At 27.9% G+C, this 26,890-nt stretch overlaps 1 protein-coding gene across 1 annotated transcript in view; it reads left to right on the forward strand.

The window, feature by feature from the left end:
• Positions 1–26,890, forward strand: part of LOC136981254 (multidrug resistance-associated protein 1-like) — a 67,164-nt gene that overhangs the window by 17,947 nt on the left and 22,327 nt on the right. Inside the window, exons 2-10 of the mRNA XM_067277539.1 lie at positions 5,396–5,572; positions 10,913–11,041; positions 13,803–13,940; positions 14,025–14,153; positions 15,425–15,486; positions 16,134–16,265; positions 17,127–17,312; positions 22,324–22,498; positions 25,899–26,153. Coding sequence (XP_067133640.1) covers positions 5,396–5,572; positions 10,913–11,041; positions 13,803–13,940; positions 14,025–14,153; positions 15,425–15,486; positions 16,134–16,265; positions 17,127–17,312; positions 22,324–22,498; positions 25,899–26,153 — 1,383 coding nt within the window. The remainder of the gene's footprint in view (positions 1–5,395; positions 5,573–10,912; positions 11,042–13,802; positions 13,941–14,024; positions 14,154–15,424; positions 15,487–16,133; positions 16,266–17,126; positions 17,313–22,323; positions 22,499–25,898; positions 26,154–26,890) is intronic.

Here is a 26,890-nt window from a genome sequence, read left to right on the forward strand (position 1 = left end):
ACCAAAACTGTGGGCCCAACATTGTTGAAGCCAGGAAGCAGTCACTAATAGATTATTGCTAGTTTTTAATGTTAAAATTGATATTGAATTTGTAAATTGTGTTTAATAATTTAAATGTAAGTTTTTGGTATTCAAAACTGTTTTTCAGCTGTAGAAACATTAATTTTATGATTGCAATTGTTTTTGGCATTTACAACTTTATGCACTTGCACAATTTTGGCATTTACAACGTTATGGCTCTAACCCTGTTTTTAAACTTTTTTTGTTTCCTTACCATCATACTTAGGTGTTTGAAATTAAACCCAATGTTTTATTCCAAAGTGTAAATTGTTAAAATAATTTTTATAGCATTTGATTAAAGTTTGTTCATTAGAAAAAGTGTTTTTTCTCTCTCCTGAAAAGTTTGTTTTTTGGCATTTACAACATGGCATTGCACGCTTCATATAGAATATTGTAAATGATCCCTTTTTGTTAAGCTGTTTTTGTTAATAAAATTTTTGCAAAAGATTCAAAGTTTCTTTTTACATATTACAGTACTCTAATATAGTACAGCAATTTATATGTATGTAAAAATTATTTTATTTATGTAAATTTTCATTAGCTGGGCAATTTCATTAATTTTGCTATTTTATATACCAGACATGGGCAAATGCAGCTCTTGCTGAGTGTTAATTTCTGTTTTTTATTATTATTTTTACAATTTTATTTTTATAATTTTGTGAAAAATATTTTATTAAAAAAATTCAATATTTTAAATATATAGAAGTCTCTGTAATCCGAACAAAATATACTTGTAAATCGGTAGACTATCTTTCAGCCAAACTGCTAATAACTTCTTTTATTTAGTATGGTATACCATACTAAATAAAAGAAGTTATTAGCAGTTTGGCTGAAAGATAGTCTACCGATTTACAAGTATATTTTGTTCGGATTACAGAGACTTCTATATATTTAATATATTAACAGCCGTCATTACAAATTTCAAATTCAATATTTGTTTTATATTATATTTATATTATATAATAAAATCGTGTGCCTTACCATACTATCCGCCACGACAGTGCAGAACTGCGGCTCCCATGCATTTTGCAAAACCTACATTTTGGCTCCCACTGAACTGTTGCTTGCCCACCCCTGTTATATACTGTAGTAAGATAGAAAGTCAAATAACACAAAAAGTGTGACTAATTGCATATGCAGTACTGTAGTTAATGACATTGCCAACTGTTAAAATTTAAAATTTTCCAAAATATTATAAACTCAACAATCTGCGTAACTCATAACCATGTTTAGCTTTCAATTAAAATAGCAGATGGTATTTTTACAATTTTAAAAAATATAGACGAAGCTAAGTTGTCATCAGTTATGCCATGTTCAATGATCGCTTTTGTAAAAATACCATCTGCCATTTTAATTGAAATTATATATATATATATATATATATATATTTTTAATTATTGGCTTATTATTAGTGAACATTTTAACTGTTTTACACATTTTTGCTGAGGCATAGCTTATAATAAAAGGTTGTCTCTGAAAGAAAAACTGTTTTGTCCCTGATGTTTAAATGTGACAGAATTGAAGACAACCTACTTTCTTCTATATTTTTTAAAATGTTTAGCTTTCTCCATGAGATATCTTGTTATATGTTTTAAAGAGCTTCCAGAAAATAATTTTAGCACTAATATTTTGGAAATCTAACATTTTACAATTCATAAAATATAAAATTTTAGACAGTGTGAATCATTTTAAGACTGGATAATCATATGAATTGCAATGGCATTATATACATATATACATACAACACAAACACACTGTATATACAGGGTGAGTCAAGTCTGTTGCAACCTTTTCATTCTAAACGTACTGAAGATATATTAATTTTGATTATGTAAGTTACGTTGAAAATCTCGTATTGAGAATCAAATGAGACATTTTTTGTTGAAGAATGATTTTCAAGGTCATCAGAAAATTTCCATCTGAATTAACAAACCCAATACATCTTCAGTGCTTTTGGAAAGAAAAGGGTGTAATAGACTTTCAACTCACTTTGTATATAAGGAATTAAAGTAACCTTAACTAATTTTATAGAAAAAATGTTTAAACTTTATATGAAAGAATGTATCTGAAAATGATACTAAACAGAAATGAGCTAATTATAAAAATGTTAATAATTAAAAAATTGCTTGAGGTTATAGCAAAAATATGTTTGGTTAGTTTTTAAAAATTCCTATAACGATCTGTGAATTATTTAAATCTTCAAAACTTATTGATTTTAAACTAAAGAAGAATGTTTTGTTATGAAAATAGAAAAATTATTTTTTTTTCTATTTTTAATGTTGTGAATTTTTTTGAAGATTTAATATTCAATCAAATGCAGAAACTAAACAACATTAAACATTTATCTTAACTTTTATTTCCGGAAACTCTACATATAGGCTTATAAATTTTTCCTGTATAATTCTTGTAGGAAGTGATAAGATTTGACTTATTTTTAGATTGACTTTTAAGTTACAATTTTATAGTGACAATAAAATATGAAACTTTATTTATAAAAATGTTTACAATGCTTTTTTTTTATCTGTTTTACTTTCCCAATTATTATGTATACATAACAAGGGAAAGTGTTGGAATTGTGTCAAATTTAACCCTACAAGTTCTTTGCAAATCTCTATTTTGAGAACTACTGAACCCAAAAAAAGGCAAAAAAATATTGTGGATATTGGCATCTATTTTGTTTAATATCTCAGAGTGGGGTGAAGATCAAGGAACGAAATTTGGCATAGTAGCTTGTATATAAGGGGCATTGATGCTATTAAATTTTGGTTATGAAAGGTCAAAGGGATGAAGAGATAGAGGGTACAACAATAGGTACAAAATTATTTTATAAATTATATTTCATAAATTTAAAAAAGAGATTAAAATTTTTTTATATATTAATTTTTGTAAGTTTATCATTGTAAAAGTATATTATTATTATAATAATAATAAAAATATAAATAAGAACATGAATGTTTTAAGTAGATAGGACACAAAATCTTCTTTTTAACTTGATAATCAATTACTTATAGTTGAGTTGGATTTGCTTAATGAGTTAATAATCACATAATGGAGGAATTAATTATTTAGAATAATTAGATCAAGGTCTTCTTATAGTAATATAAATTCTTATAAATTGAGATAACAAATACATTATTTGATTTTTTTTATGCTAGATAAAAATATTAATTGACAACTTCTGTTACAAATCTTTATTGAGATCTATATTTTTAATCTATATTTTTGTTAATTTTTAAATAAATTTATTCTCTGAATGATAGTGACTTTTATTAAAAAATATCTATTTTCACAATCAAAAATGCATTTGTGTTTAAAAACTTTTAACTAAAAATAATAAAGAAATTAATTAATAAATAAGATAGTTTTGAAAGAAATAGCTTCATTATAATTGATGAAATATTTGAGATAATTTGCTCTTCATTGTAAGTTTTCTTGGGTGATTTTAAACCATTTTGTTTCTAAAAAATTGTGTATGTACTTGTTTGAATACTTTATACAAAAAAAGAACTTTATATAAAATTCAATATAAAGAAATTAATTAACTTTTTGTATTAATAATATACATCATTATAATTTATAAAGAAAAAATTAATCCCTTTCATTGTTGCATTTCTAAGCTGGTAATTCTGTTGGGTAGTTAAGGAAGTAAAGAGATAATGCCTTATAGAGTGTTGTTGCTGGTTTGGAAACTTAGTTTGAAGATTTGGAGATTTCATACTGTATTTTGAATTGAGATTTCTTTTTGGAAACAAATACATTTTAGAGTTTATTTTGATGAATGATTTGTTTGTTAATAAATTTTATACATTATCATTTGTTTTAAAATTGTTTAGAGAAATTGGTGATATCATGCAAACCACTTCAAAATATTCTGTTAAAATCCATTGACCTCTTTATGTTGCTATTTTTGTTTAATTAACATAATATTTAATGAAATCACATGGACAGAATAGTTCGTTTTTTACAATATTTTTAATTTGTTCTTTAAATATTCTTTATTTACAATACACTATTCTGTTTCATTGCTAAGTTGTGTAAATTCTCATAAAAATCACTAGCTTAATATATAAGTTGTTATGATTATAATATTAAAAATCACTAGCTTATCTATTGGAATTTTTGATAAAAGAAATTTAATTGTATTTATTTGAAATTGTTTTAATTTTATTATAAATTAGTAAAAGCTATGACAACAGCTAAAGAATTATTATCCTAGTAAATAAAGCATTTTATATTATAAAATAACTTAATATTTGGTAAGGTTTAATCAGTTGAATTTTGTTTTTTGTCTGTGAGTCTTACACAGTGTTGGTGAACTTTTTCAGGAAAGGGCCAGATTGTAAAACAAATCAGGTTCAGCAGGCCAGGCTGTAAACTCGAATAGGTATATTTTTTTAATAGGTACTTCTACTCATAAAGCAAAAACAAAAATAAGTTATTTTTTATTAGGAAGTGATGTTTTTACCTACATAATATTTATACACATCATTGCTGATATTTAAGAACAAATAAAAACATTTTTAATGAATGTATATAATGGTGAAAATTTGTACTAGTGTGAAGAATGAAATTATTTCTTCTGAGACAATATTTCATCATACTGGATTTCCAAGTTAGTAATTCCTATAATTAACATTGCTTGTAAATGATCATCAGTTAATAATGACCTTGTTGGGATTTTACATACTTCATTTTAGAAAATGTCTTTTCACATAAGTATGCACTCCCAAATACATATATAAATTCTTGTTCATATGATTTTAATTGTGTGTATTTATCTTCAGAAAGATATTTATAGAATTGGATTAGAACAATTTTTTTAAACAACATTATTAGCTTATCATCATTTTGCAAATCATGTAAATACAATATTAACCCACAGACCATAGTTTGCTGACCCCTGGTCTTACAGATAAATTCAACTGAATAAAGTTTTTAATTGATTCAAAACAAGAAATCTTTTCATCCAGTTATAGAATTTTAATGATAGTATATTTTTATTAATCTTAAATTAGGATTTTCAGGTTCTAGAATACAAGTAATTTAAAATACAAATGTTCTGTGAAATATGTTATAAAAATACAATATATAAATCAGACTTCTTATTACTTATTATTTAAATTACTTAATGACTTCTGGAAAAAATTTGGTAAAGAATTAAATTTACATTGATGCATTTATGTACAGAAATTGAATAGTGTCTTAACTTGAAAAAAGTCTACTTATTAACTTTCTTATCAGAATATAATTATTGTTTATTATTTATTATTTATTATTATTAAGTCTGTTATGATAAAATAAGAAGTTAATTTAAATTTAATGTTTTTTATTTCAGGATTCACAATTAACATGGAATACTTCTAGTCCTGAGTTTACGCCATGTTTTCAGAAAACAGTATTAGTTTGGATGCCATGTGGTTTTTTATGGTTATTTGCTCCTTTAGAAACATACTACCTTTTAAAAAGTTCAGCCAGAAATATTCCTTGGACATGGTTATCAATATCAAAAATAGTATGTATATCTTTATTTATTTATTTTTAAATGCAAGGTGATATCATGAAGGTAATAATCGCATCTCCCAATAGAACAAATATACAAAAAAAAGGCCCGTTAAAAATATATTCATAAAGCAACATGTACAGTACATCTGTAGAATCTTAAAGGATTATAAAACACAACATTAAATAGTATATACAGTAGGAGTTCTTTTAACTGGCCTGTGGTCAGTTAATCAGAAGAATATAAAATACTGTACTACCTCAATATGTAAATAAAAACTCCTAAGTACATTGTCATTTTAAAATAATTTAATACATATGTATCTTACTTTATCCATTATATATATTGTACCAATGTGCATTGCTTTAAATCACTAATACAGTAGGTATAATAAAAAACCAAATTACTGTTTATACTATATGTACAGTCTTACTTAAACTCACTTAAAAAATGATATTTTTTGGCAATTATTGCTTGTTTAAATGCAAAATTTCTAATAAATATCACATCAACAGCAGTTGAATCACATTGCTATTTAATGTAATTACTGCCACTTTCATTGCTTTTTTGCTTTCTTTATGAGTCACTTTTCCTTCTTTTCTCTTCATCTCTATTTGCTGTTTTATCTTCAGATTCCTCTATGCATTCAGCACTGATTATTTCTTCATTTGTTAAACATTTCCTTTAGAGCTCTTCACCACCCTTCACCCAGTTCTAAACATCATCTTGAGATATCTTGCAACCAGGTATCAGCTTAAGATCATTTAACATAGAGATATCTAATGCTGAATCAGTGGATACAGTTGAGTTCTCAGACACATCTTTCAATATCTGGCCAAACTTTATGCCATGATTTCATTTCACAAATGTTGTAGAAGGCATTTCTTTGAAAACTCTTGCCAACATGTAGATAATGTCCTTCTTGCTGATTTTTATAAGGGCTTTAAGTAAACTTGTTTTGTCACTAGTACATTTAAAATTTGAGAGAAAAGTTTGTGTCTGTATTGTCATTTTAAACTTAGTTACACTCAGGTCTATAGATTATATCACACTTGTCACATTGAATGGTAAAAATACAATTTTAATATTATCTCAAGCTATATCATCAGGAAGTGTTGGAATGTTATCTTTAATCAATACACAGAATATCATAGACATTTTAATGCTTTTAAGTATTTCTTTACTTTGTGATCGGACTCAAAACTAAACCAATCTTTAAACAGATATGAGTCTAGCCATGCTGATTTATGAACTTTATAGTATACCAAAAGAGAAGATAGATTTAAATGTTAAAAAGCATGATGTTTTGCAGACTTTCAATTACAAACAGTGGCATTTTATGAGTACAGTGAAAACTGCTTAGGCAACCACCTGCATTCGACGTGCACCTATCAAAACGGGCAAAAATTTCTGGCACCAAATAGTTTATACATAGAGTTTTTGTATAAGTTACCTGTATTAAACGACCACCTGTGTAACGTGGCTGCGAGCATTGATTTTTGGTCCAAAACAACGTACAACAACTGTAATAAGCAACTACTCCAAGAATATATCTGATCTAAACTATTGTTCGAACCCACCTTGGGCATTTCTCCCACCCTTGAAATTAGGTGCAGGTGTTAATGAATTAAACAAATATACAACAATGAAACCCGATTGTTTATCATTGCCTTGCTGAGGTTCCGATGGCCAATTGAGCTGCCTTGTGTTGATGTTACTTAGTAGAAATGGCTAAAAAGTGCGCAAAATACGTATGGAAATATGGTATTACAGCATCACCTGTATTGGACGACCACCTGTCTAAAAGACCACTTTTTGAAAGAACTGTGGGTGGTCATCATAGACAGGTTTTACTGTATCTGATGCATGTACGTGAAATGTTACTGTTGTTTGTTGTTCGTTCTGTTTGAATCCAACTGCTGATGTTTCTTGTGCCAAAACAAACACTTTTGTTGGAAAAAGTTTAAAGTTACACCTGTCTCATATGTATTATAAACTTGTTCAGGATGTAAATGTAAGTCTTCTTTTTTCCCAATTTTCTAAAATTTCTGTGCAAATTTAATGGCTGCAGACAGCTCAGTGGGCAATTTTTCTTCACTTTTTCTAAATGATAAACACTAAGTAATTTTTTCCAATTTAAAAATCATTCATCATTTGCAGAGAATTCACCTGCATTTTCAAGTTTTGAGTGGAGAACAATAGCTTTGTTTTATAATCAGCCTGTTAAACTAGAACCAAAATATATCATCACCAATTTCATATTTTGGTTTCTTCAAGGTATGTTGAGTTGAAAGTATTTTTCTGACTAATGTTGCAGAAATCCTATATTGACTGTCTGTTTCATTTTCCATTACTGTACTTTTTCCAACATCTAACTCAGCATAAATTTTTCTCAGATTCCTCTTTATCAGGGCATTCTAAAGCTCTCACTTGTATTTGCATTGTAGCAACAACATGGTTACATTTTACACCACTCATTTCACTTACCGTATTTTACGGACTATAAGACGCACCTGAATTTTGGAAGCAATTTTTCGAAGAAAAAAGTGCGTTTTATATTCCGTAAAATACAGTATCACATTTAGTACTCATTACAACAGAACACATACACTATTTCAGTGACATGGTAAGTTAATGGCTGGATTAAAGCTGTGGCCAATTGTTTCAAGACTGGTTAAGATGCACCCATTATAGTATTCTTTTACAACTAGATTTGTATTCTACAACCAGATTTGTATTTCATAATTTTATATTCATACTCTTTTTACTTCTGGCTCTATTATATATGATAGAGGGAAAGTATGATGATCAGTCAAAAAATGACCCCCAAGGTTTCTACATTTTTGGACTCTGTATCAACTTCAACAAATGCAAAAAAATTCAGATGTTTTTCTGTGTGTGTGTTGGAACAATTTTGTTTACCCTGTTTGAAGTTTAATAACTCCTGTGCTTTTTGTTGAAAATTTCTGAAATTTTGCATGAAGGTTTGTGTATTAGAGGGATTGATGCTATTAAATTTTGATAGTTTAAGGTTGATGAAGGTGGGATGACGGGGTTGTGTGCTATATCTTGAGTAGGGTTGGACTTAATGACAATTTTAGTTGTTATTAGCATTTACAATTTTTTAAAAATCTATTCCTACTCCCAAAATTAAGCCTTTTGCCATTTTATAATTGTTAAAATTGTAAAAAGTTTTTAAAGTAAAAGCATCATAGCAGACAGCACCACACACACACAGTTAAGTAACTCATTGCTGAATTTTTTCATATTAGAATATATATGTACAGTACATGGTGAGTCAAAAGTTTCTTGTACTCTTTTTATTTCAAAAATACTGAAGATATATTCATTTTATTAATATCATGCATGGAGAAATTTGATGGAAACATTTTGCTGGCTTTTTCAAATCGTTTATGTTGTAACATTTTAATGAGCAGATATAGTGTAAAAGTTCTAATGACAAAGTTAGAGAGTACTATTTAATTGGTCTAAAACCATTTTCTGGATTCAAATAAATACTTTTAGGACTGCAAAATTTGCAATTTTAAATTTATGAGGAAGGAATAAAAGTTTTTTAACATGATTATCAAGAAAAAGAAAATTATCATTGAATACATCTGATTTAGACCTTGGAAATGATTTTCAAGTTGAAATCAGATGTACTTAATGATTTTCTTTTTCTTGATCCTTTTGTGCTAAAAATTCTTGATATATGAAATCCTTTGATATATCCATAGAATTGGAAATATCTCTGTTAAAGAAAAGGAACTCTGTTAAAGATGGAACTTTGCTTTGTCATAATTAATGTTCGTACATCATCATTTTACTTTTTTCCTCCTGACTATCATTGGCCAAGTGGATAAAATCACTTTACACAGCTTAAAAAAAAGAAACCCTTTACACTCTTGTATACTTACTCCAGAACATAAAAATTAATGGATGCACAAATGTTCGTAGCCAGTTTATGGGGTCTTCACTGGGTGAGAGATCCATTTCTGTACATGAAACAAGATACAAAATATTTAAAAAATGGAATATTTTATATGTGCAATGACATCTTACAATGATGCAATGACATCGAATGCTTTTCAACACGTCACGTGACCAAATACGCAAACGAACCAGAAATTCGAAAACTAACACAGTTCGGATTATTTCAAATTTTCTTATTCCAATTTCTATCCAGCTAGTTTTACCTGAAGAACAGGGGTTAGGAAAATGTTTGTTTTGGAAGAATAAACTTCATATGCACCGGTTACAGGTTCAAGTAGGTAGAATTTATGACATCTTACAAATTATTCAATATGTTATCAGATGCCTGTTTCCAAAATTTTAAATATTAACTGACTCAAACATAAAAATAGATATAAAGAACAAAGTACTCATATTATAAAATAAAATATACAATAAAATGAGCAATTATTTATTGTGACATCGTCACAATACCAAGCTGAAATTTTTAATTTATTTCATTTAAAATATATGCTCTCCACCTCAAATTAGTAATGGCTTGCCCATGTATGGTACATAATACTTTTCCTTTAACAATAGTCATGCCAGTAATCTATCTAACACTTTTCAGGGAAAAATTTTTCAATCAAAATAACATGACTTCTGGATTGCATTGGAAGTTTGTATATAGTTAATTGGGGCGTCCTGCCCCTAAGATTTCCATATCTAGTCTCATCTTTCATCTATATAACTTTGTTCTTGAGATAAAGGAAAGACAAACAAACAGATGGCAGTGGGAATTTATAGGTTTACAATTTTTTCAAATTACAACCTTTTCTGATACAATTTTTTCAAATTACAACCTTTTCTGATACAATTTTTTCAAATTATAACCTTTTCTGATACTGCTGATAAATGTAATACAGAAATACTGTATTACATTATCAGCAGTATCAGAAAAGGTTCAATACTATGAAAAAATCTTTCTGGAATAAGCCATATTATATAATTAAAGTATTGTTGAATAAAATCCAAAGAAATGAAAGCTATTTTCTCTAGTTAATATCAAGTGTAGGAATAAATTTTAAAATGGAAATATTTTACATGACTCAAAAATCTTAAACTTTTGTGTCTAAATAAATTATATCATGAAATTTATTACTTGGTATTAATAATTGTTAACTTTCAAGTTTTACAATTTTTCAGTTTTTATGTAATATAAGTTTTAATGCTTAATAGATAAGAAACTATTCATTTATATTAATTAACGATAATTTTTCCACCAAATTTTATTGTTTTATTCATAAGAGAATCTGTAAATAAACAGATAGTAGCTAAGTTTACAAAATAATATTTTTATTAGTTGTGAAATTAATTTAAAGTTATATTTTATTTTTTCAGATTATAATTTGTTTCCTGTGCATTTTGTGTTTAGGAGATCTTGCATATAGTAGTATACAAACATTACATTACTTGAAAAATGTGCCTTCTGCTGATTATTATGTTTCATTCATAAGATTGGTTTCTTTTGTGAGTATATAAATATTTGCTAATTTATGTTGTGTGTGAATTTTTTTTATTAATCATTCATTAAAATGTATACATAGTAATTAATTCTTTTTATTTCATAATATAATAATAATTTTAATTATTATTATTATCATCATAATCATAATACATATATCATGCATTGAATGCAAAACTTTTATGAAAATATTCCAAAATGCTTGAATTTAATTTATTTATAAACTTAAATTTGATCATTACCATATTAACATTATAATTGAGGTGTTCTGTGGAATAAGGTACCTAAGTGCACTTAGATACCTTTTTCAGTTAAGTGTTTTATTATGCACTTCAAAGTGTTTTATGGATATGGATATTCTCTTTGCTCTAATGTGCACTTTACTCAAGCACATTTAACATTTAAACGTTACTAACTTTACAACAAACTACATGGAAAAAAACACTTTTTTTGGGAACTCCCAAAACATTGAAATTTAACTTGGATATCTTATTCCATAGAACTACATGATTAGAAAAAATTTTATGGTAAGTTATTACTGTATACAAACATTTTTGTGATTTAATAAGTAAATTTTTAAAAAATTTTATCTTCAATATTACAAATAGAGATGATGTGATATTGAATTTTGTTGAAAAAATCTGATACTGGTAATTTTCTAAGTAATCTAGTCCAATACATGCTTCTATCTATACTCTACAGCAGTGGCACACTTAAGATTTAATCTTAGGGGGAGCAGAGTTGAATGGATAAAAAAATTTTTAATAAGAACTCAATAAAATTCCCACCTTATATGACTAATTCGTAAATAATATAGAAATAGAACACATGATACAATATAAATAAATAAAAAATTAATTTTAATTAGAAAAATAGTTTTGGAAAATTTACTAGTGTTTCTCTTCCTTTTACTTTGCGGAGTGCCCTTGGTCAACATCCTGAGTGTTCCACTGCTATATAGGGTGGTGCATAATGAAAGTTCAAAAGTTTGTTGGTTAAAAGAACATTTACTAACCATTTAAATTTAAGTACAAAGAAATAAAAGTTTACAAATAAATTTACTGCTCCTTTCAGACCCTCAGACAATTGTAATTGTCTAGTTTGCCTAGGCCTGATTTTAGGAAAAAAATTTGGAGCAAGTTATAAATAAACTTATAATATTGTAGAAAAATTGCCAGATTGAGAAACTCATTACCAAATTGCCAACTGGCTTAAAATATCACAAATCTGGCAATAAATTGCATGTTGTTCATTACTCAGTACAGACCCTATATAATCAGAGATGCAACAATGTAAAAAATTGTGTGTGTTTGGCTTTTGCCAATTACAACTGTGCCATGTAGATTGCAACATAGCATTACAGTAGTCTGTTCTTTATTCATTGTCTCCTCACCATATAGTCTGTAAAAATATCTCTCTTTTTGGTAACATTTGAAAAAAAATTGTCACTGTAAGCTTACATTTGTAAACAGGAGCTTCCAGATTTGCATTGAAAGCACTTTCTTCACAATGTACAGTACTAGGTTAGTCCAAAAATCAGTTGCATTTTGGGCCTTTGCAATTTCTGATGTCTTTTCTAATATTAAAGGCTTAGAGATTGAGATTGGTTTAAAGCCATGTATTTAAAAAACTAACTGTTCATCTTTTACTGTTTCATGCTTTGAAAGCAGCATTTTTTTTGCAGAAATTGAGAACTGATGAATTTGGAATTTTAGATATAATTTGAAAAACTTTTTAAGCAAAACTGGCTGATTTCTTCTGTGTAAAGAATTAATTTATTTTTGTTTTTTTGAATTTTATGTTAATGTAAGAGTTGGATAAGAATATAATGTAAATTGCTATGAAATAGATTCATGTAAAATACAGTCGACTCCGCATAAGTCGTCACCCCAAGGGAAAGTGGAAATGTGTTGAGTTATCTGATGTGACGACTAAAGCGAAGTTGGAAAAAAAACCACAAAACTACAAGTAGGAAAATACAGTAGTGCGTTATACAGTAGTATAGGCTTAGGATACATTGTGTCCTCCATTTACAATTACTCTGTATATGAAAAACTGAAAAATTCATTTAGTGTTGTTTGTTTTGAGCACTTAACTATTGTTTTCTTTTTCAACGATCATGAACGCCTTGAAAACGTCATTTTTGCAATTGTCAATCGTTGGCAAATAACGTCTAAGGATTCTTAATGCCTCTAGTGTGAGAAAATGCAAAATTGAATTCTGGTGTGATGTTGATGTAGATTGTATATATTTTTGTTTATCTGTTATTATTTTATACATAAAAATACATAAAATGTTAAGGCATTTTTATTAATATGTATATATATATATATATATATATATTATATTAATAAATCAATTATTAATAAATAAATTGACTCCCCCTCCTGAAAAAAATGAGTTTGCACCACACTTGAGGAGTGAATTCATTTTTTCAGGAGGGAGTGACGACTTATCAGAGTGTGGGACAACAAAAGTATGTCAACTTATCCAGTGGTGACGAGTTAAACGGTGTCGAGTAAACCAGAGTTTTTTTAACATTAATGCCTATGTAAGTCGGCCGAGACCACAGAAAATTGACTACTTAACCAATGGTGTCAAGTTATCCGGATGTCAACTTATGCGGACTCGACTGTAGTTTCATGATCATGATCTTATATCACAATTTTATCTTAATTATTATTATTTTATTATTCTTAAATGGTTTCATGAAAAAATAAAAAAATTATTTGTAAAAATTTACAAATAACAGATCAATATTTTCAGCTCCTAGTTTTAGGTTTCATTGTAGCAGGTCGTATCAGAGGGATACAGTCTTCAGGAATTTTATTTATATTTTGGACATTCCTTACAATAACAGAATTAGGTACTTATATTCCAAAGATTTCACATGCATTACATAATGTAAGCATATGTTTTATATATTTATATATGGAAATTTACTGGCATAAAATTAATTTTGTTTTGCTTTGGATATCTTTTTCCTAGGATAAAATTATAGAAGTACCACCATTTGTGATATTTATGCTTTATTATCCATTAGTAGCTTGTATGTTTATATTATCCTGGTTTGCTGATGCAAGACCTGAATACCAAGAAAAATGGAGGTTTACAAAGGTAAACTTGGGAATTTGTTTGTAAAATATGATAACAATTATGAATTTCTATTAAATATTACCTTATTATTTAGATACTTAGAAAGAAAGAATGATTGAGAAAATATTAATATTTAGAATTTTTTAATAGAAAATATTAAAGTTTTAAATTTGTATTTTTAAGTGTTAATATTGAATTAGAGTAAAGAGAATTAGAAAGGCAGTTTTGTTAGTTTTTTTAATGACATCTTTAGGAATTACATTATTAATAAAATGATTGATTTAATTTAAAAAATAACAAAAATCAAGATAGTAATGTTCTTCTTTAATAAATAAGTTGAATGTTAAATTACAGATATTTTAAATAATTTAAATTATAAAGTAATTATAGGTGTAAAAACATTTTTATGATTATTACAAGAAGTCCTCATTAATTTGAACTTGGATAGTTTGAATCCCGTGAGTATGTAACCCTACTTTTGTCCTGGCTGGAGATATAGAGATTTACATGTTAAGGAATTTGGTTAGTTTGAAATAAGGCTACTTCAAAATTCAAGCAAAAATTCTGTTTGAACTGTGATACACATGTATGTTAATTTGTTCATTTAGATTGTAGTGTCTCCATGCTATAAGAGAACAATAGACTAAGAACAAACTCTAATCTGGTCAATATGGCTTTGCTTTTACAGTAATACATTTTCAGGTGTCACTTTACCTGTAGAGTACTCTTTTTTTTTTTCCGCTTATCTCATAAAGTATGGCTGGTTTTTGGGATTGCAACATAATCCCGATTTGCGATTTTTATAACAATCACTACATAATTTAATTTTTAACATATATTTGTAATTTATAATTAAATATGTCATGATTTTGTCATATAAATTTTATTCTCTCTCATACTGTAAATGCTGAAAATTCTTTATTCATCACAAATTTGGCTGTACCTATAACCAGATTGACAAAAGATAAGGATGATATCTGATGTTCAGGCCAGATTAATCACAAAAACTGAGAATATAATTCAGAATTAGGTTCAGAACAGCAAATTTTTATCTTATGTACTTGGCCATCTGGCTATGAACTTTTCATATACTTGTACTTTTTCAAATAAATTTAATTTTTTATTAATATAACTATCATAGATATGAGTAAAAACGACAAAAATATTAGCAAACTACTCTGTACAAGAATTTTTCTATTTTAAATTAAATTTTAATTATTCAAATATAATAAAAACTTTCTGTTGTATTTGTTATATACATGATGTATTGATGATAATTTTTTTTAATATAGAAAGAATGTCCAGAGAAGCAATCATCTTTTCCATCAAAACTGCTGTATTGGTGGTTCAATCGGTCAGTATTATATTGTTTGTTTGTATTATGTCAAAACATTGTTTTAATTAAAAATGCTTTAACAAATATTTCTGTGTAGTTTTTTTATGTTGTATTTAAAATGTTTGATCTTATAAAATCACATTCTGTGTAATTTTTACATATAGTAAATGATGGTTATAATTAGATAAATATTTATTCATACAGTCTTACATTATTCATAGAATAAGGATTATAGTGAACAATATTGATTATATCTAAATAATATTTATTTGAATATTCTCTCTCATATATATGTGAGAAAGAATATGAAAGTATAATATATATATATATATTATATATATTAAACAAACAACATCACTAAAACCTTATAAAACATTATAAAACTACAAGCCAACCAATGACATACGGCATTGGTTGGCTTGTAGTTATATATATAACTTTAGAACAGTTACTATTACTAGTTGAAATTAGATTATTTGTAGAATATTTAATTAAATGTGTTGTTTTTAAAGTATAATAATTTATAATTGAATATATTATTTATGTTATGTTTTATATGATTTGATATTAACTGATAAAATTATTATTTTGATTAAATATCTTAACATGTAATACATAGTCAGCATTTTTTGTTGTAGTTTTTACATTTTATTTATCCAAAATAGTTTAGTGCTTATTGGATGGAAGAGAAATTTAACAGAGGCAGATTTATGGTCTCTGAATGAAGAAGACTTAACAGAGAATGTTGCACCAGTTTTTGACAAGTATTGGCATGAGGAACTTCTTAAACATGAAATGTAAGCATTTATTAAACTAACTGATAAATATAATTAATCAATTTAATAGTTTCTATTGGTGTTGTGTATTACATTCTAGTACAATATAATTGCTATCAGGTGGTAGTGTATATAATTTTAATATTTGTAAGGTTTGTAATGAAAATGTGCTTTACTTTAGCAAAACTAACTAACACATTTTGATTGAAGTTTTTATCTTTTTTTCCAATGTTTATTTAATGCACTCTGATTTTTCTTATGATACATTTTTAAACCAAATATGACAATCCTGTTGAAAACAAGTAGTAATAGTTGTATTCATTATCTCATAGTTAAATATAAACCAATGAAAACTTTGGCCCTTATCTATCTTTAGATCATTTTTAAATAATGATTTACAATCTAGGACAAATTTTATGTAATTTTCTTTGTAAAATATAATACTGAATTTTCAGTATTACTTTCTATGAAGTAAAATTACATGATTATTGTAGTAAGAAAAATTTAAATCACAAATAGAATTAAAGTTTTTTCAATTCTAATTATCTCAAATAAATAAGTAAAATATATTCAGTATCAAACACATAATAAAATCTAGCTTTGATGATATCTTTATTGAACTGAAGATAGTATTTATATGCAGATTTTATTTCTTATATTTCTTTTAATAAAATTTTAAATATGCTTAAAAATTAAATTTATTTAAATTAATGTGTAAAAAATAATGTTAAAGAATATTTAATTTAAAATTTGTACTTTACAAATGTTGATTTTTCATTAATTTCATATTCCAATAAGTTTAGCAACATAATAGTATAATTAATAAATATACTAAGAATTAAATAATATATATTTTTAAATTATAAAATTGAATATTTTCAGTTATATCAGATCAGCATCTTACAGTCCAAAAAGATCAAATGAAGAGGTACAAATTAGGAGTGAGAGAAAAAGCAAACCATCAATAGTTAAGGCTTTGATTAAAACATTTGGTCCATATTTTCTTTCTGGTGCTATTTTCAAGTTATTCCATGATCTTCTGCAGTTTGCAAGTCCATTGTTGTTACGGTAATTTTTTTCTGTTTTTATAATTATTAAAAATTTACTAAAACATGTGTTGAAGTATTTATTAAATTGCTTATTTAAAATTTAATATTTTGTTCTCAGAAGAAATCTCTTTGTTAAATTTTATTTAAAATGTTTTAAAATTAACTTTATATTGAATATTTTATTTTGTGTTTAAATCTGTTGTCAAATATTAAAATTTTGTTATAATTGTTGTTATTAAAAATAAGTAAAAATAGTGATGGTAATATGTATTCATTGTGTTCAAAGATTCTTGTCCTATTCTATTGTTGTGCTTCTTAAGTCTTAAACTCGACAAATGTAGGACTTATCATATAGGATGTGTGTTTAAAGGAATGTAGCAAAATTAATCATTTTGAATTGTCATTTTTGAATGCATTTTGGTCTAAATCCCTTTTCAGCTGTTGACAGTTCTTTAAAAAATTGGTCCTGAGCAAAGCCACAAGGAAAAACATATTTTAAAAATTTAATCATAATTAATAAAGGGAATATACACCGTATTTTATGGACTATAAGATGCACTTTTTTCTTCGAACAATTGCCTCCAAAATTAAGGTGCGTCTTATAGTCCGTAAAATACGGTAATATCCTTTGCCAAGTACTAAATATGTGATTATTAAATTACAAAAAATACTAAAAAATAAAACCAAACTGAATTTACCTGGGAGGGAACCACACTTACAGATTTTATATACAGAAATGGGATCTAAAAATTAAAAGTATGAATTAAAATAGAAAAAAGAAAGGTTTAAAGTTTTGTCTGTTTTTACTTTTCTGGATTCAGGAAGTCATAAAATATGGATATTTGCAAAAAACTTTGAGGGTCAAATTTGACATGATTCCAATACTTTCCCTTGTTATGTATACACTATATAGTCAAAAGTCATGATTAGAAAGAATTTGCTCGAAACAAAGTGACTGTATGCAAATTAGGGCATGCTGATTAAGATGTGTGGTTGCATCATATGCATATTTTCCTCCAACATGGTGTGAAGGAGAGAGTTGGATGCATTCACGAGAAGAATAATTATAGGAGCCCTGAAATTCTGTAAGGGAGATTTCGCAGCAGTTAGAAATTTCAAAGTCTGCTGTCAGCACTATGACAGTGAAATGGAAACAAAAGAGAACTACTGACCTGATTCTCACTGGTAGACCCAGAGTATTGTTCAAACAGAATTGCTGAGCATTGTGATGTGTTGTGTGAGCTAATTGCCAATCAGCCTTGACTACAATCACCTGAGTATTTCTGGAACAGGTCAGGCATACAGGCCAGCAACAGGACAGGAAGTGATAAAGAGTCAGATTTCATAATCATACTTCTGCCCACAAACTATTGATCACATACCCAATGCAAGACATCACTTGAAATGGTACAAGCAACACTCCAAGTGATGTCTTGCATTGGGCACGTGATCACACTGTGATTGGACTGTGGAGCAATGGAAACAGGTCCTGTGGAGTTATGAATCATGATACATGATCTGGCACTTGGATGGACGCATGTGGACGTGGCAGATGCCAGGTGAACAAGATTTACTGGAGTGTATTGTGCAAACTGTAAAATGTGGTGGTATTGGCATCATAACTAATAGGTCTGGGGCTGTTTTTCTTGGTATGGATGTAGGCCACTGGTTCTGATCAAGGGTGCAGTGAATGCCAGTGTTTACTGAAGACATTCTTGATTAACAATATGCTTCGCACATTGTGGCAGCAGTTCGAAACTGATCCTTTTCTGTTTCAGAACAATAATGCTCCAGCCCATAAAGCAAAGTCTACAACAACATGGTTTCAGGAAAATCACAAGGGTGTGCTTGACTGGCCTGATCAAAGTCTCAACCTCAACCCCATTAAATGGAACATTGAATATCTTTGCGATGAGCTGGAGCACCAATAATGTGCCAGACCAACTCATCTAAAAAACACCTTTGAACTTATCATATTAAGGGACAAATGGAGACAAATTCCATCAGCAGTGTATCAAAACTTGATGAAAATGCTACTCACAAGAGTGAATGCTATTATAGCAGCAAAAGGAGGCCCAATCCTCTATTAAGTACATGGTCTAGACCTTCCAAACCAAAAGAATTAGGTGTACCATGACTTTTGGCTATATAGTGTACATAAGAGTTGGAAAAGTAAAAAAGAAAAATATTACCAAAATGGATCATAAAATTTGATGTATTTAAATTTGTTTTAGAAAAAGAATTTTAATTTCGTAGAACCAATTGTAAGTTGAGCTGAATTGATTAATGCACCCTTAATAGTGGGTGAAGCTTAAACCACACTTAACATTTTTTACCTTGTTCATGAGCCAGTTGAAAATGGAATGAGGATGGCCCATTAACCAACTTTTCATCCACTGTTAAATATGCATTAATTACAATATTTGAGGTGGAGCATTAACAAAGTTTCTTCTGTGTGGCTTACAGAATTGCATTTGTTCTCAAAATTTGATTGATTGATTTTGATAAAACTTTGGATTCCTCATTACAATTAATGGAAAATGGCAAAAATGTAATAAAAATTCGAAGTTTATGACTTTGTTTTCGAGGCACATTGATGTTACAGTAATAATATCCATATTTCCTGATGCAATTGAGTGTATTTAATGGAATTTAAGAGGCAAAAATAAAGTATTACACATGTCTAACAGAAAATGGGAGTGAAAAACAAATAAAACACAAGAACAAAGCCATTGATGCTGATTGCTTTGCTCCTTGGATCACCTCTCCATGTCAGCAAGTGCAGGAATCTCCTCCTGTGTGGTGGCAAGTGCAAGAATTGCCACTTTCTTTCCAGCTTCACCTCAATTCTCAATTCTATTGCAATATGACAAAATTACGCAATGTTCTAGTTTGACATGTAAGATCCAACTTTTCTGTAAGAAAGGGGATTCAAAAATTTCCTGCATTTTATATGTGAAGTCTTTTATAGGCTAATGAATTTCCAAATTGCTTTAGTATTTCTCTTTAGTAAATAAAAGTGTGCATTCAATTTTACTTTTTTTTTTTTTTTTTTTTTTTTGAAACCAGAATATAGTAAAAATTTTTTTTAGGCTGAGTGCCAAAGGCACTAGATGTTTTAAATACACTAAAAACTTTTCCTAAATAGTCTGAGCTGAAATGGATATTTATATTTTATGGCATGTAAAATATGGTAACTCAGCTGAATTACCGTAGTGACTTGTTTTATATTTTCATTGTAATTTGTTATAAAACAATTGCACAGATAAGAATAGGATAAATAATTATATTGAATAGAGGATAGAAAAAAACATTGATATTTCAATGCAGATTAAATAGTTTAGTTCTATAAAATAAATTTGTAGAGTTTTACAGAACATAATTATTCTCTGAGATAAAATATGCATGAAAATAAACGTCATTTTAAATGCAAATTCAATACATAGGAGTCAAACTACACATCTTGAAACATTAGTGCTTCAGAACAGCACATATGTCAGTCACACTACAGAAGGCTGCTATACTAAACACATGTCACATAGTCAGAAAATTCTTAGACACTTACATGAATAGCACTTAAACATAATAATAACTTGTTCTGTGGTTAAGCTTTTGATCCTGGTCCAGCATATCAGCATCATTATACATGATACGATCCAAAAGTTCGGGGACTGCAGTAATCTATGACAATGAAAGCATGTATTTGAAGTTACAGTGTATGAAATGGATTCTACCAAACCACCTCTACGTGTTCAGGTTAATTTCACCTATATCATGTGATTAAACTGCGAGCACTGCTGTTTTTTTCGGAGATAGTTACCTTTGTTCTGCAACGTAATAAAAGTGGAGTTTCAAGAACAACCTCCAACATTAAATTTTGTCAGCATTTAGGTAAAACACCTATGGAGACTTTAAAATTGCTAATAAAGGTGTACGGTGATTCTATCATGGCAAAGTCAAAATGCTGGAGGTTGTTCTTGAAACTCCACTTTTATTATGTCGCAGAACAAAGGTAACTATCTCCGGAAAAAAACAGCAGCGCTCGAGGTTTAATCACATGACATGGGTGAAATTAACCTAAAACACATAGAGGTGGTTTGGTAGAATCCATTTCATATGCTGTAACTTCAAATACATGCTTTTGTTGTCATAGATTACTGCAGTCCCTGAACTTTTGGATCGTACCACGTATATGTCAAGTAGGATACACTCCACCAGTATCACACAATAATACATTCATTAATATATTAGTAAATATTTAGAACTCATCCACAATACATATGGAGAATGGGCAAAGTACTTATTGTGCCTTATCTATTTTTGTCATATACAGGCATCATGTTATATACGGTATACTACATTTTATATGTTGTTATTAAAGTCCAGAAGCATTAGAATTTAGTAACAGCATGCACATCATTTTATAGAAATGATTCATATTAAATACATATCACATAGTCATAAAGCTTTTAACCTATTCCTTGGTATTCCCAACCTATCTTGGATCAAAACATAATGATCTTGACCTGTGGACCCGAGATATCTCGTTTTTTCATCAGGACGTTTTTGACACTAGATGTTGCTAGTCAGCATAATTTTTATATTAACTTCTGAAATATAAGTTTTTTTGTTTTTACATTTATTAATATGTCTATTTTGTTTGTACAAAATAAAAAAAATAATTTTTGACAATACAATAGCCATGATTATTTTTTTCTGAAGCGTGGAATCGTTAGGCTTAACATCAACAAAAATTCAACATGGAGCGACACACAACAGAATACAATTTCAACATGGAATAGATTAAACACAGATACATACCTGAACACATAAACAAAATAATCTTTTTGCTCTCAGTTTTTTGCTTGTTCTTAGTTCAGTATAGTACAAGTTATCAATATCAATGAAGTAAGACAATCAACAACAGCAATAGTAATAACAATAATACTAGTATTTATTGTAAATTATATGTATAATATATATTGTGTGTGTGTTTGTATAATACAATTATTTTTTTATATATATTATAGGTCATTAATTGCATTTGTTACCAGTAATGATCCTGTTTGGAAAGGAATTTTATATGCTGTTATAATATTCATCACTGCCACATTACAGTCACTCATGTTAGGTGTATATTTTCATCGTATGTATATAATTGGTATGAGAATACGTACTGCATTGATTTCAAGTATATATAGGAAGGTAAGAGAAGTCTTACTGAATTAAATTTAAAATTTTTCATTGTCAATTTTTTCAAATTTAAATATGATATTATATATAAAGATCTTTAATTAAGGTTGGAAATAATCATTCAGAATGTAGAAATTTTAAAATTCTACTCAGTTTAAACAATCAAATGGGATTGAAGTTTTCCAACATTTCTGAAGAATTTTTGTAGCTATTAAATGAATAAAAATAATTATATAATTTAAATTTTAAACATTTTCATGTTTAGAACTGGTTAAATGTAGTTTTATTAAAGAATGAGTTGATTAAAATTTTAATCAAACAAATAATATATTCAAATTTTATTGTTTTAACTGATGAAAATATGCTATATTGTAAAATTTTAGTAATTAAAATACATAGACTTTTTCAATATATTTGAGTAACTTTAAAACACTTCTCATCATTAATGATTTAGAAATACTTTTTATACAATAAATACAACAACCTGATAATTATTTCAAATATCAAATGAACAGCTGGAAGAAATACAGCTGTTTGTTTGATATTTGTAGAAATATATTTTTTAAAGTTTTAAATTTATAATTATTATTGATGAGACTATGTCTTGTCTCTAAAATTGTGCTGCTGTCAATGGCCGCACACCTTACAGGTATTTAGAGGTATGAAGGATTACATGTCAGGGTTTGCAATATGGCACAGAGTATTTGGTGCCCAAATCATCAGCGCACAAAATAAACCAGACTTGTAGGTAGTCAGGGGACCGAGAACAGGTCAAAAGAAAATACGAAATGCTGAAACTGTTTCTACAAACAGGTGCGAGTGCGAGATTTGCACACGTGTTGATTGCATCTTGTCCCAAAAATGGCTTTGCTGTTTTACTTGTTAAAATTAAGAAACTTTATATATTATCTGGACATATTTTATTATTATTCCAAACAAGTTTTTTGATTAATATTAATTTAAAAAGTTATTAGAATTTGTAGTATATTTGAAAAATAATATTTATAAAATGCTATTTTATAATCTAATTTATTACAACTTAAGAAATAACAACAAAAACCAATAGTAAGTGGTTATTTAATGTAAAAAATATACCTTCTACCAGTATGGTGGAGTCGGTAAACAAAAAGTCCGACTCCAGCAAATTTGCAATATGCCACTCTAACTCCGACCTTACTCTTTTTTAAAATGTCACTTTATGATTTCTTTCATAAAAAAAGATAACACTGAGTATTTTTTTATGTAAAATTTCTCTGAAGTGTCAAACACAAAATCATGTTAATAACAATCACATGGCTTTTTTCCACCTTTATTTAGTTGATACGGTACACGTTTTGGGCCCTATGCCCCTCATCAGTCAACTAAAATAATATAAAATAATGTATACAGCGTTTTTACCGACAAGTTATATAAACATTTACACATATATAACATACCAGTTCTTCCCCCAGTATGGCAAATCAATCAGTAAAATTTCTGTATAAAAAGTTATACTAAAATTGTGGTGAGAATCAAAAAATGAATATAATAAATTTACCTTTGGAAAAACCTTTGAATACATAAAGAAAACAAACTACATCTTAATAACTAAAAGAATTCCACTTTTATTAGTTAAATAATTAATTGATTTAAATTTAATTATTTTCAAGAAAAAAATTAATACAATAAAACACAAAAAATAATGATTTGATGCATGATGTAATAAATTGATCTGTAAAATAGTTTCTCCTGCTCCATATACAATGGGAATAATTAATTTCCTACTGATGGTTGAATGAAAGTGAAGTATACAGTAGAATTTTAAAATATGAAATTTGGAAAAAATATTCAATCATCTCAAACAAATAGATGCAATTGGCTCTAAGAACTTAAACCAGGAAATTAAGCTGAAACAACCCTATTAATTACATTTTGCAGTTTTCTCTTCCTCTTTTAGTTTGTTGCAGTTAGATTCTGATCTCATTTTAATTTTTCTTTTTTTTATTGACTGTTTTAAGACCAAACTACGATATGAAAACTCTATAATAGTCATAAATAATGAAAAACCAATAGAAAGACAGAGAAAAATTTAGTGAAATTAGTCAAAAAAACATCCAAAGTAAAACATCTGAAATATAAAATAATATTGCTCCAAGTAAAAATTATAACACCAGAAATGAAAGTGAAATTTTTTCTTGGGAGCTTCACTGTTGTAAAGATAAGCTTGGTATTTTTTTGAAGCGATATCATAAGTGTTTTACTTGTAGTTAGTCATGATCCCACAACTAAATACAAGTGTTAGGTGGTTTTATTCACTTGGCCACTGATGGGCTGTAAATTAATAAAAACTGTTTTATTAATTTAAAAAGTATAGAGCATGTTGTGTGAGATATGCATAAAATTTGGCTATGAAACAACCTTTATGGGTTAATATCATTTTGATATCTAAATTTATTGAAGTGTCTGTTTACTAAGAAATTTCGTTAGATATTACTTAATTAAAAAGTATTTTTCTTACTTCACATTTTACTAATAGTAAACTTTGAGGTCGGAGTACCCAGAGTCGAATATATTTTACTGATTCAGTCCAAAAATGCTCAACTCCAACTCCACAACACTGCTGTCTACATTAGTTTTCAACTTACAACAAAACCTCAGGAACCTAACCTGTTCTTAGGTAGGTGAGCACTTGTACTTTACTGTGTGTATACATAACAGTTGGGAAAGTAAAACACTTACAAATTTTGTGTATATCTGTTGGCATCTATTTTGCATTATATTTCAGGACTGGATAAACCTAAAATTTTGAAACTTGGCAGAATTATTTCTATAAATGGAGCAATGTAATTTTTCATTTTTTGGATAGAATAAAATCCACAGCTACAATTCTCTGTCAGTGGACCACTAATGCATTGCTAATTAGTAAATTAGCTTAATGAATTATGTGTCAGTGATGAGATGATAGACAGTGTATATAAATACTAAGGATTGAAAGTAATCAAGTTGAAAATCAGTCACAGTTGGCAAAGAAATGTCACCTCTCCAACCCTAATTTTAACATTTGTATATCTTTAGTTCTTGTGAAATATAATTATAGTTATAGTTATGTAATTATAGTAATTATAGTTATTTCATGAATAATGACAGAATAACATGCAGCTAATCCAAATTGGTTATAACTTATTCTTAATACAATCTTAAAATATATTTTGGTTAACTGACTCGGATCATATTATATTTCTTCACAAAACAAGTTTATTAAAAACTAGATGGTTATAAAAAGGTAAAAAATGTATGAATGATGAAGTTATGAAAGATTTAAATTATTAAAAGCTAATGTTTCCTACGATGATAATCTATACTGAAGATTTATTATACTTTTGCTTAAAATATATTTAAAGAATTTATGAAAAATATATTTATTCATTTTCAGTCATTGGTGCTGTCTAATTTTTCACGTCGTGAATCAACTGTAGGCGAGATAGTTAACTTGATGTCAGTGGATGCTCAGAGATTTATGGATTTAATGGTCTTCATTAATATGCTATGGTCAGCTCCTCTGCAAATCATTTTGGCATTATTTTTTTTATGGGATGTTTTAGGTGTGTCTGTTTTGACTGGAGTAGTAGTAATGATTCTTGTGATTCCTCTAAATGGTTATGCAGCTAATGTTAGTAAAAAATTACAGGTGAGTTTATCCATATTTTTTAGTATTTTTTTTTTAAATATTAATTTAAGTAAAACTAATATATTTTCAAAAACTTTTGGAACTGTTTTAATTCTTTGTACCTTTTGGGCACTGCTATAGTGATATCAATAATATAGCAAATATGATAAAACATTACACATCTTTTGAGACACTGAATTTATTAATTAATATTCACTGTTAATAATAACAGTCTACTAATTAAGAATAACTATGGATGTATATAAGAGACATGTCTGCTCTTATGTACAGACTTATGGTTCAACTTGTCTCTTCAGAGGTGAATTGAACCAGAGGCGTAGCTACTGTGAGTGGTTGGAGCAAACAGCTCCAGGCACATGAATCATGAGGATGCCAAGTTAGAAAGGGTGAAATAAAAACTTGTAAAAACATATATAAAAAATTTTTTTGGATATAATTAATCAATTAACTATTAAATTTGAATCCATTTGACAATTATGTACATTTTTTAAGTGCTTATCACCTGCATATCTTGTTGCATCATCTGATAAAAATATTCTGGAAGGATCAGAATCAGCATATCCCTCCGACATTTCACCTAGTTTTGGACTCAACTGCTTTGATTTAAATGTGTTTTTATACTTAGGTAAAAGAAATCACTTCTATATGCGAAGTTGCTGAACTACTGTTAATTCACACTGCAGCCTCAAGTAGCTTCTCTGACATTATTGCAGCATGCCTCATTTTTTTAACTTTAC

This window comes from Centruroides vittatus, unplaced genomic scaffold, assembly GCF_030686945.1.
Source record: "Centruroides vittatus isolate TY-2023 unplaced genomic scaffold, ASM3068694v2 contig_749, whole genome shotgun sequence".
NCBI classification, from domain to species: domain Eukaryota; kingdom Metazoa; phylum Arthropoda; class Arachnida; order Scorpiones; family Buthidae; genus Centruroides; species Centruroides vittatus.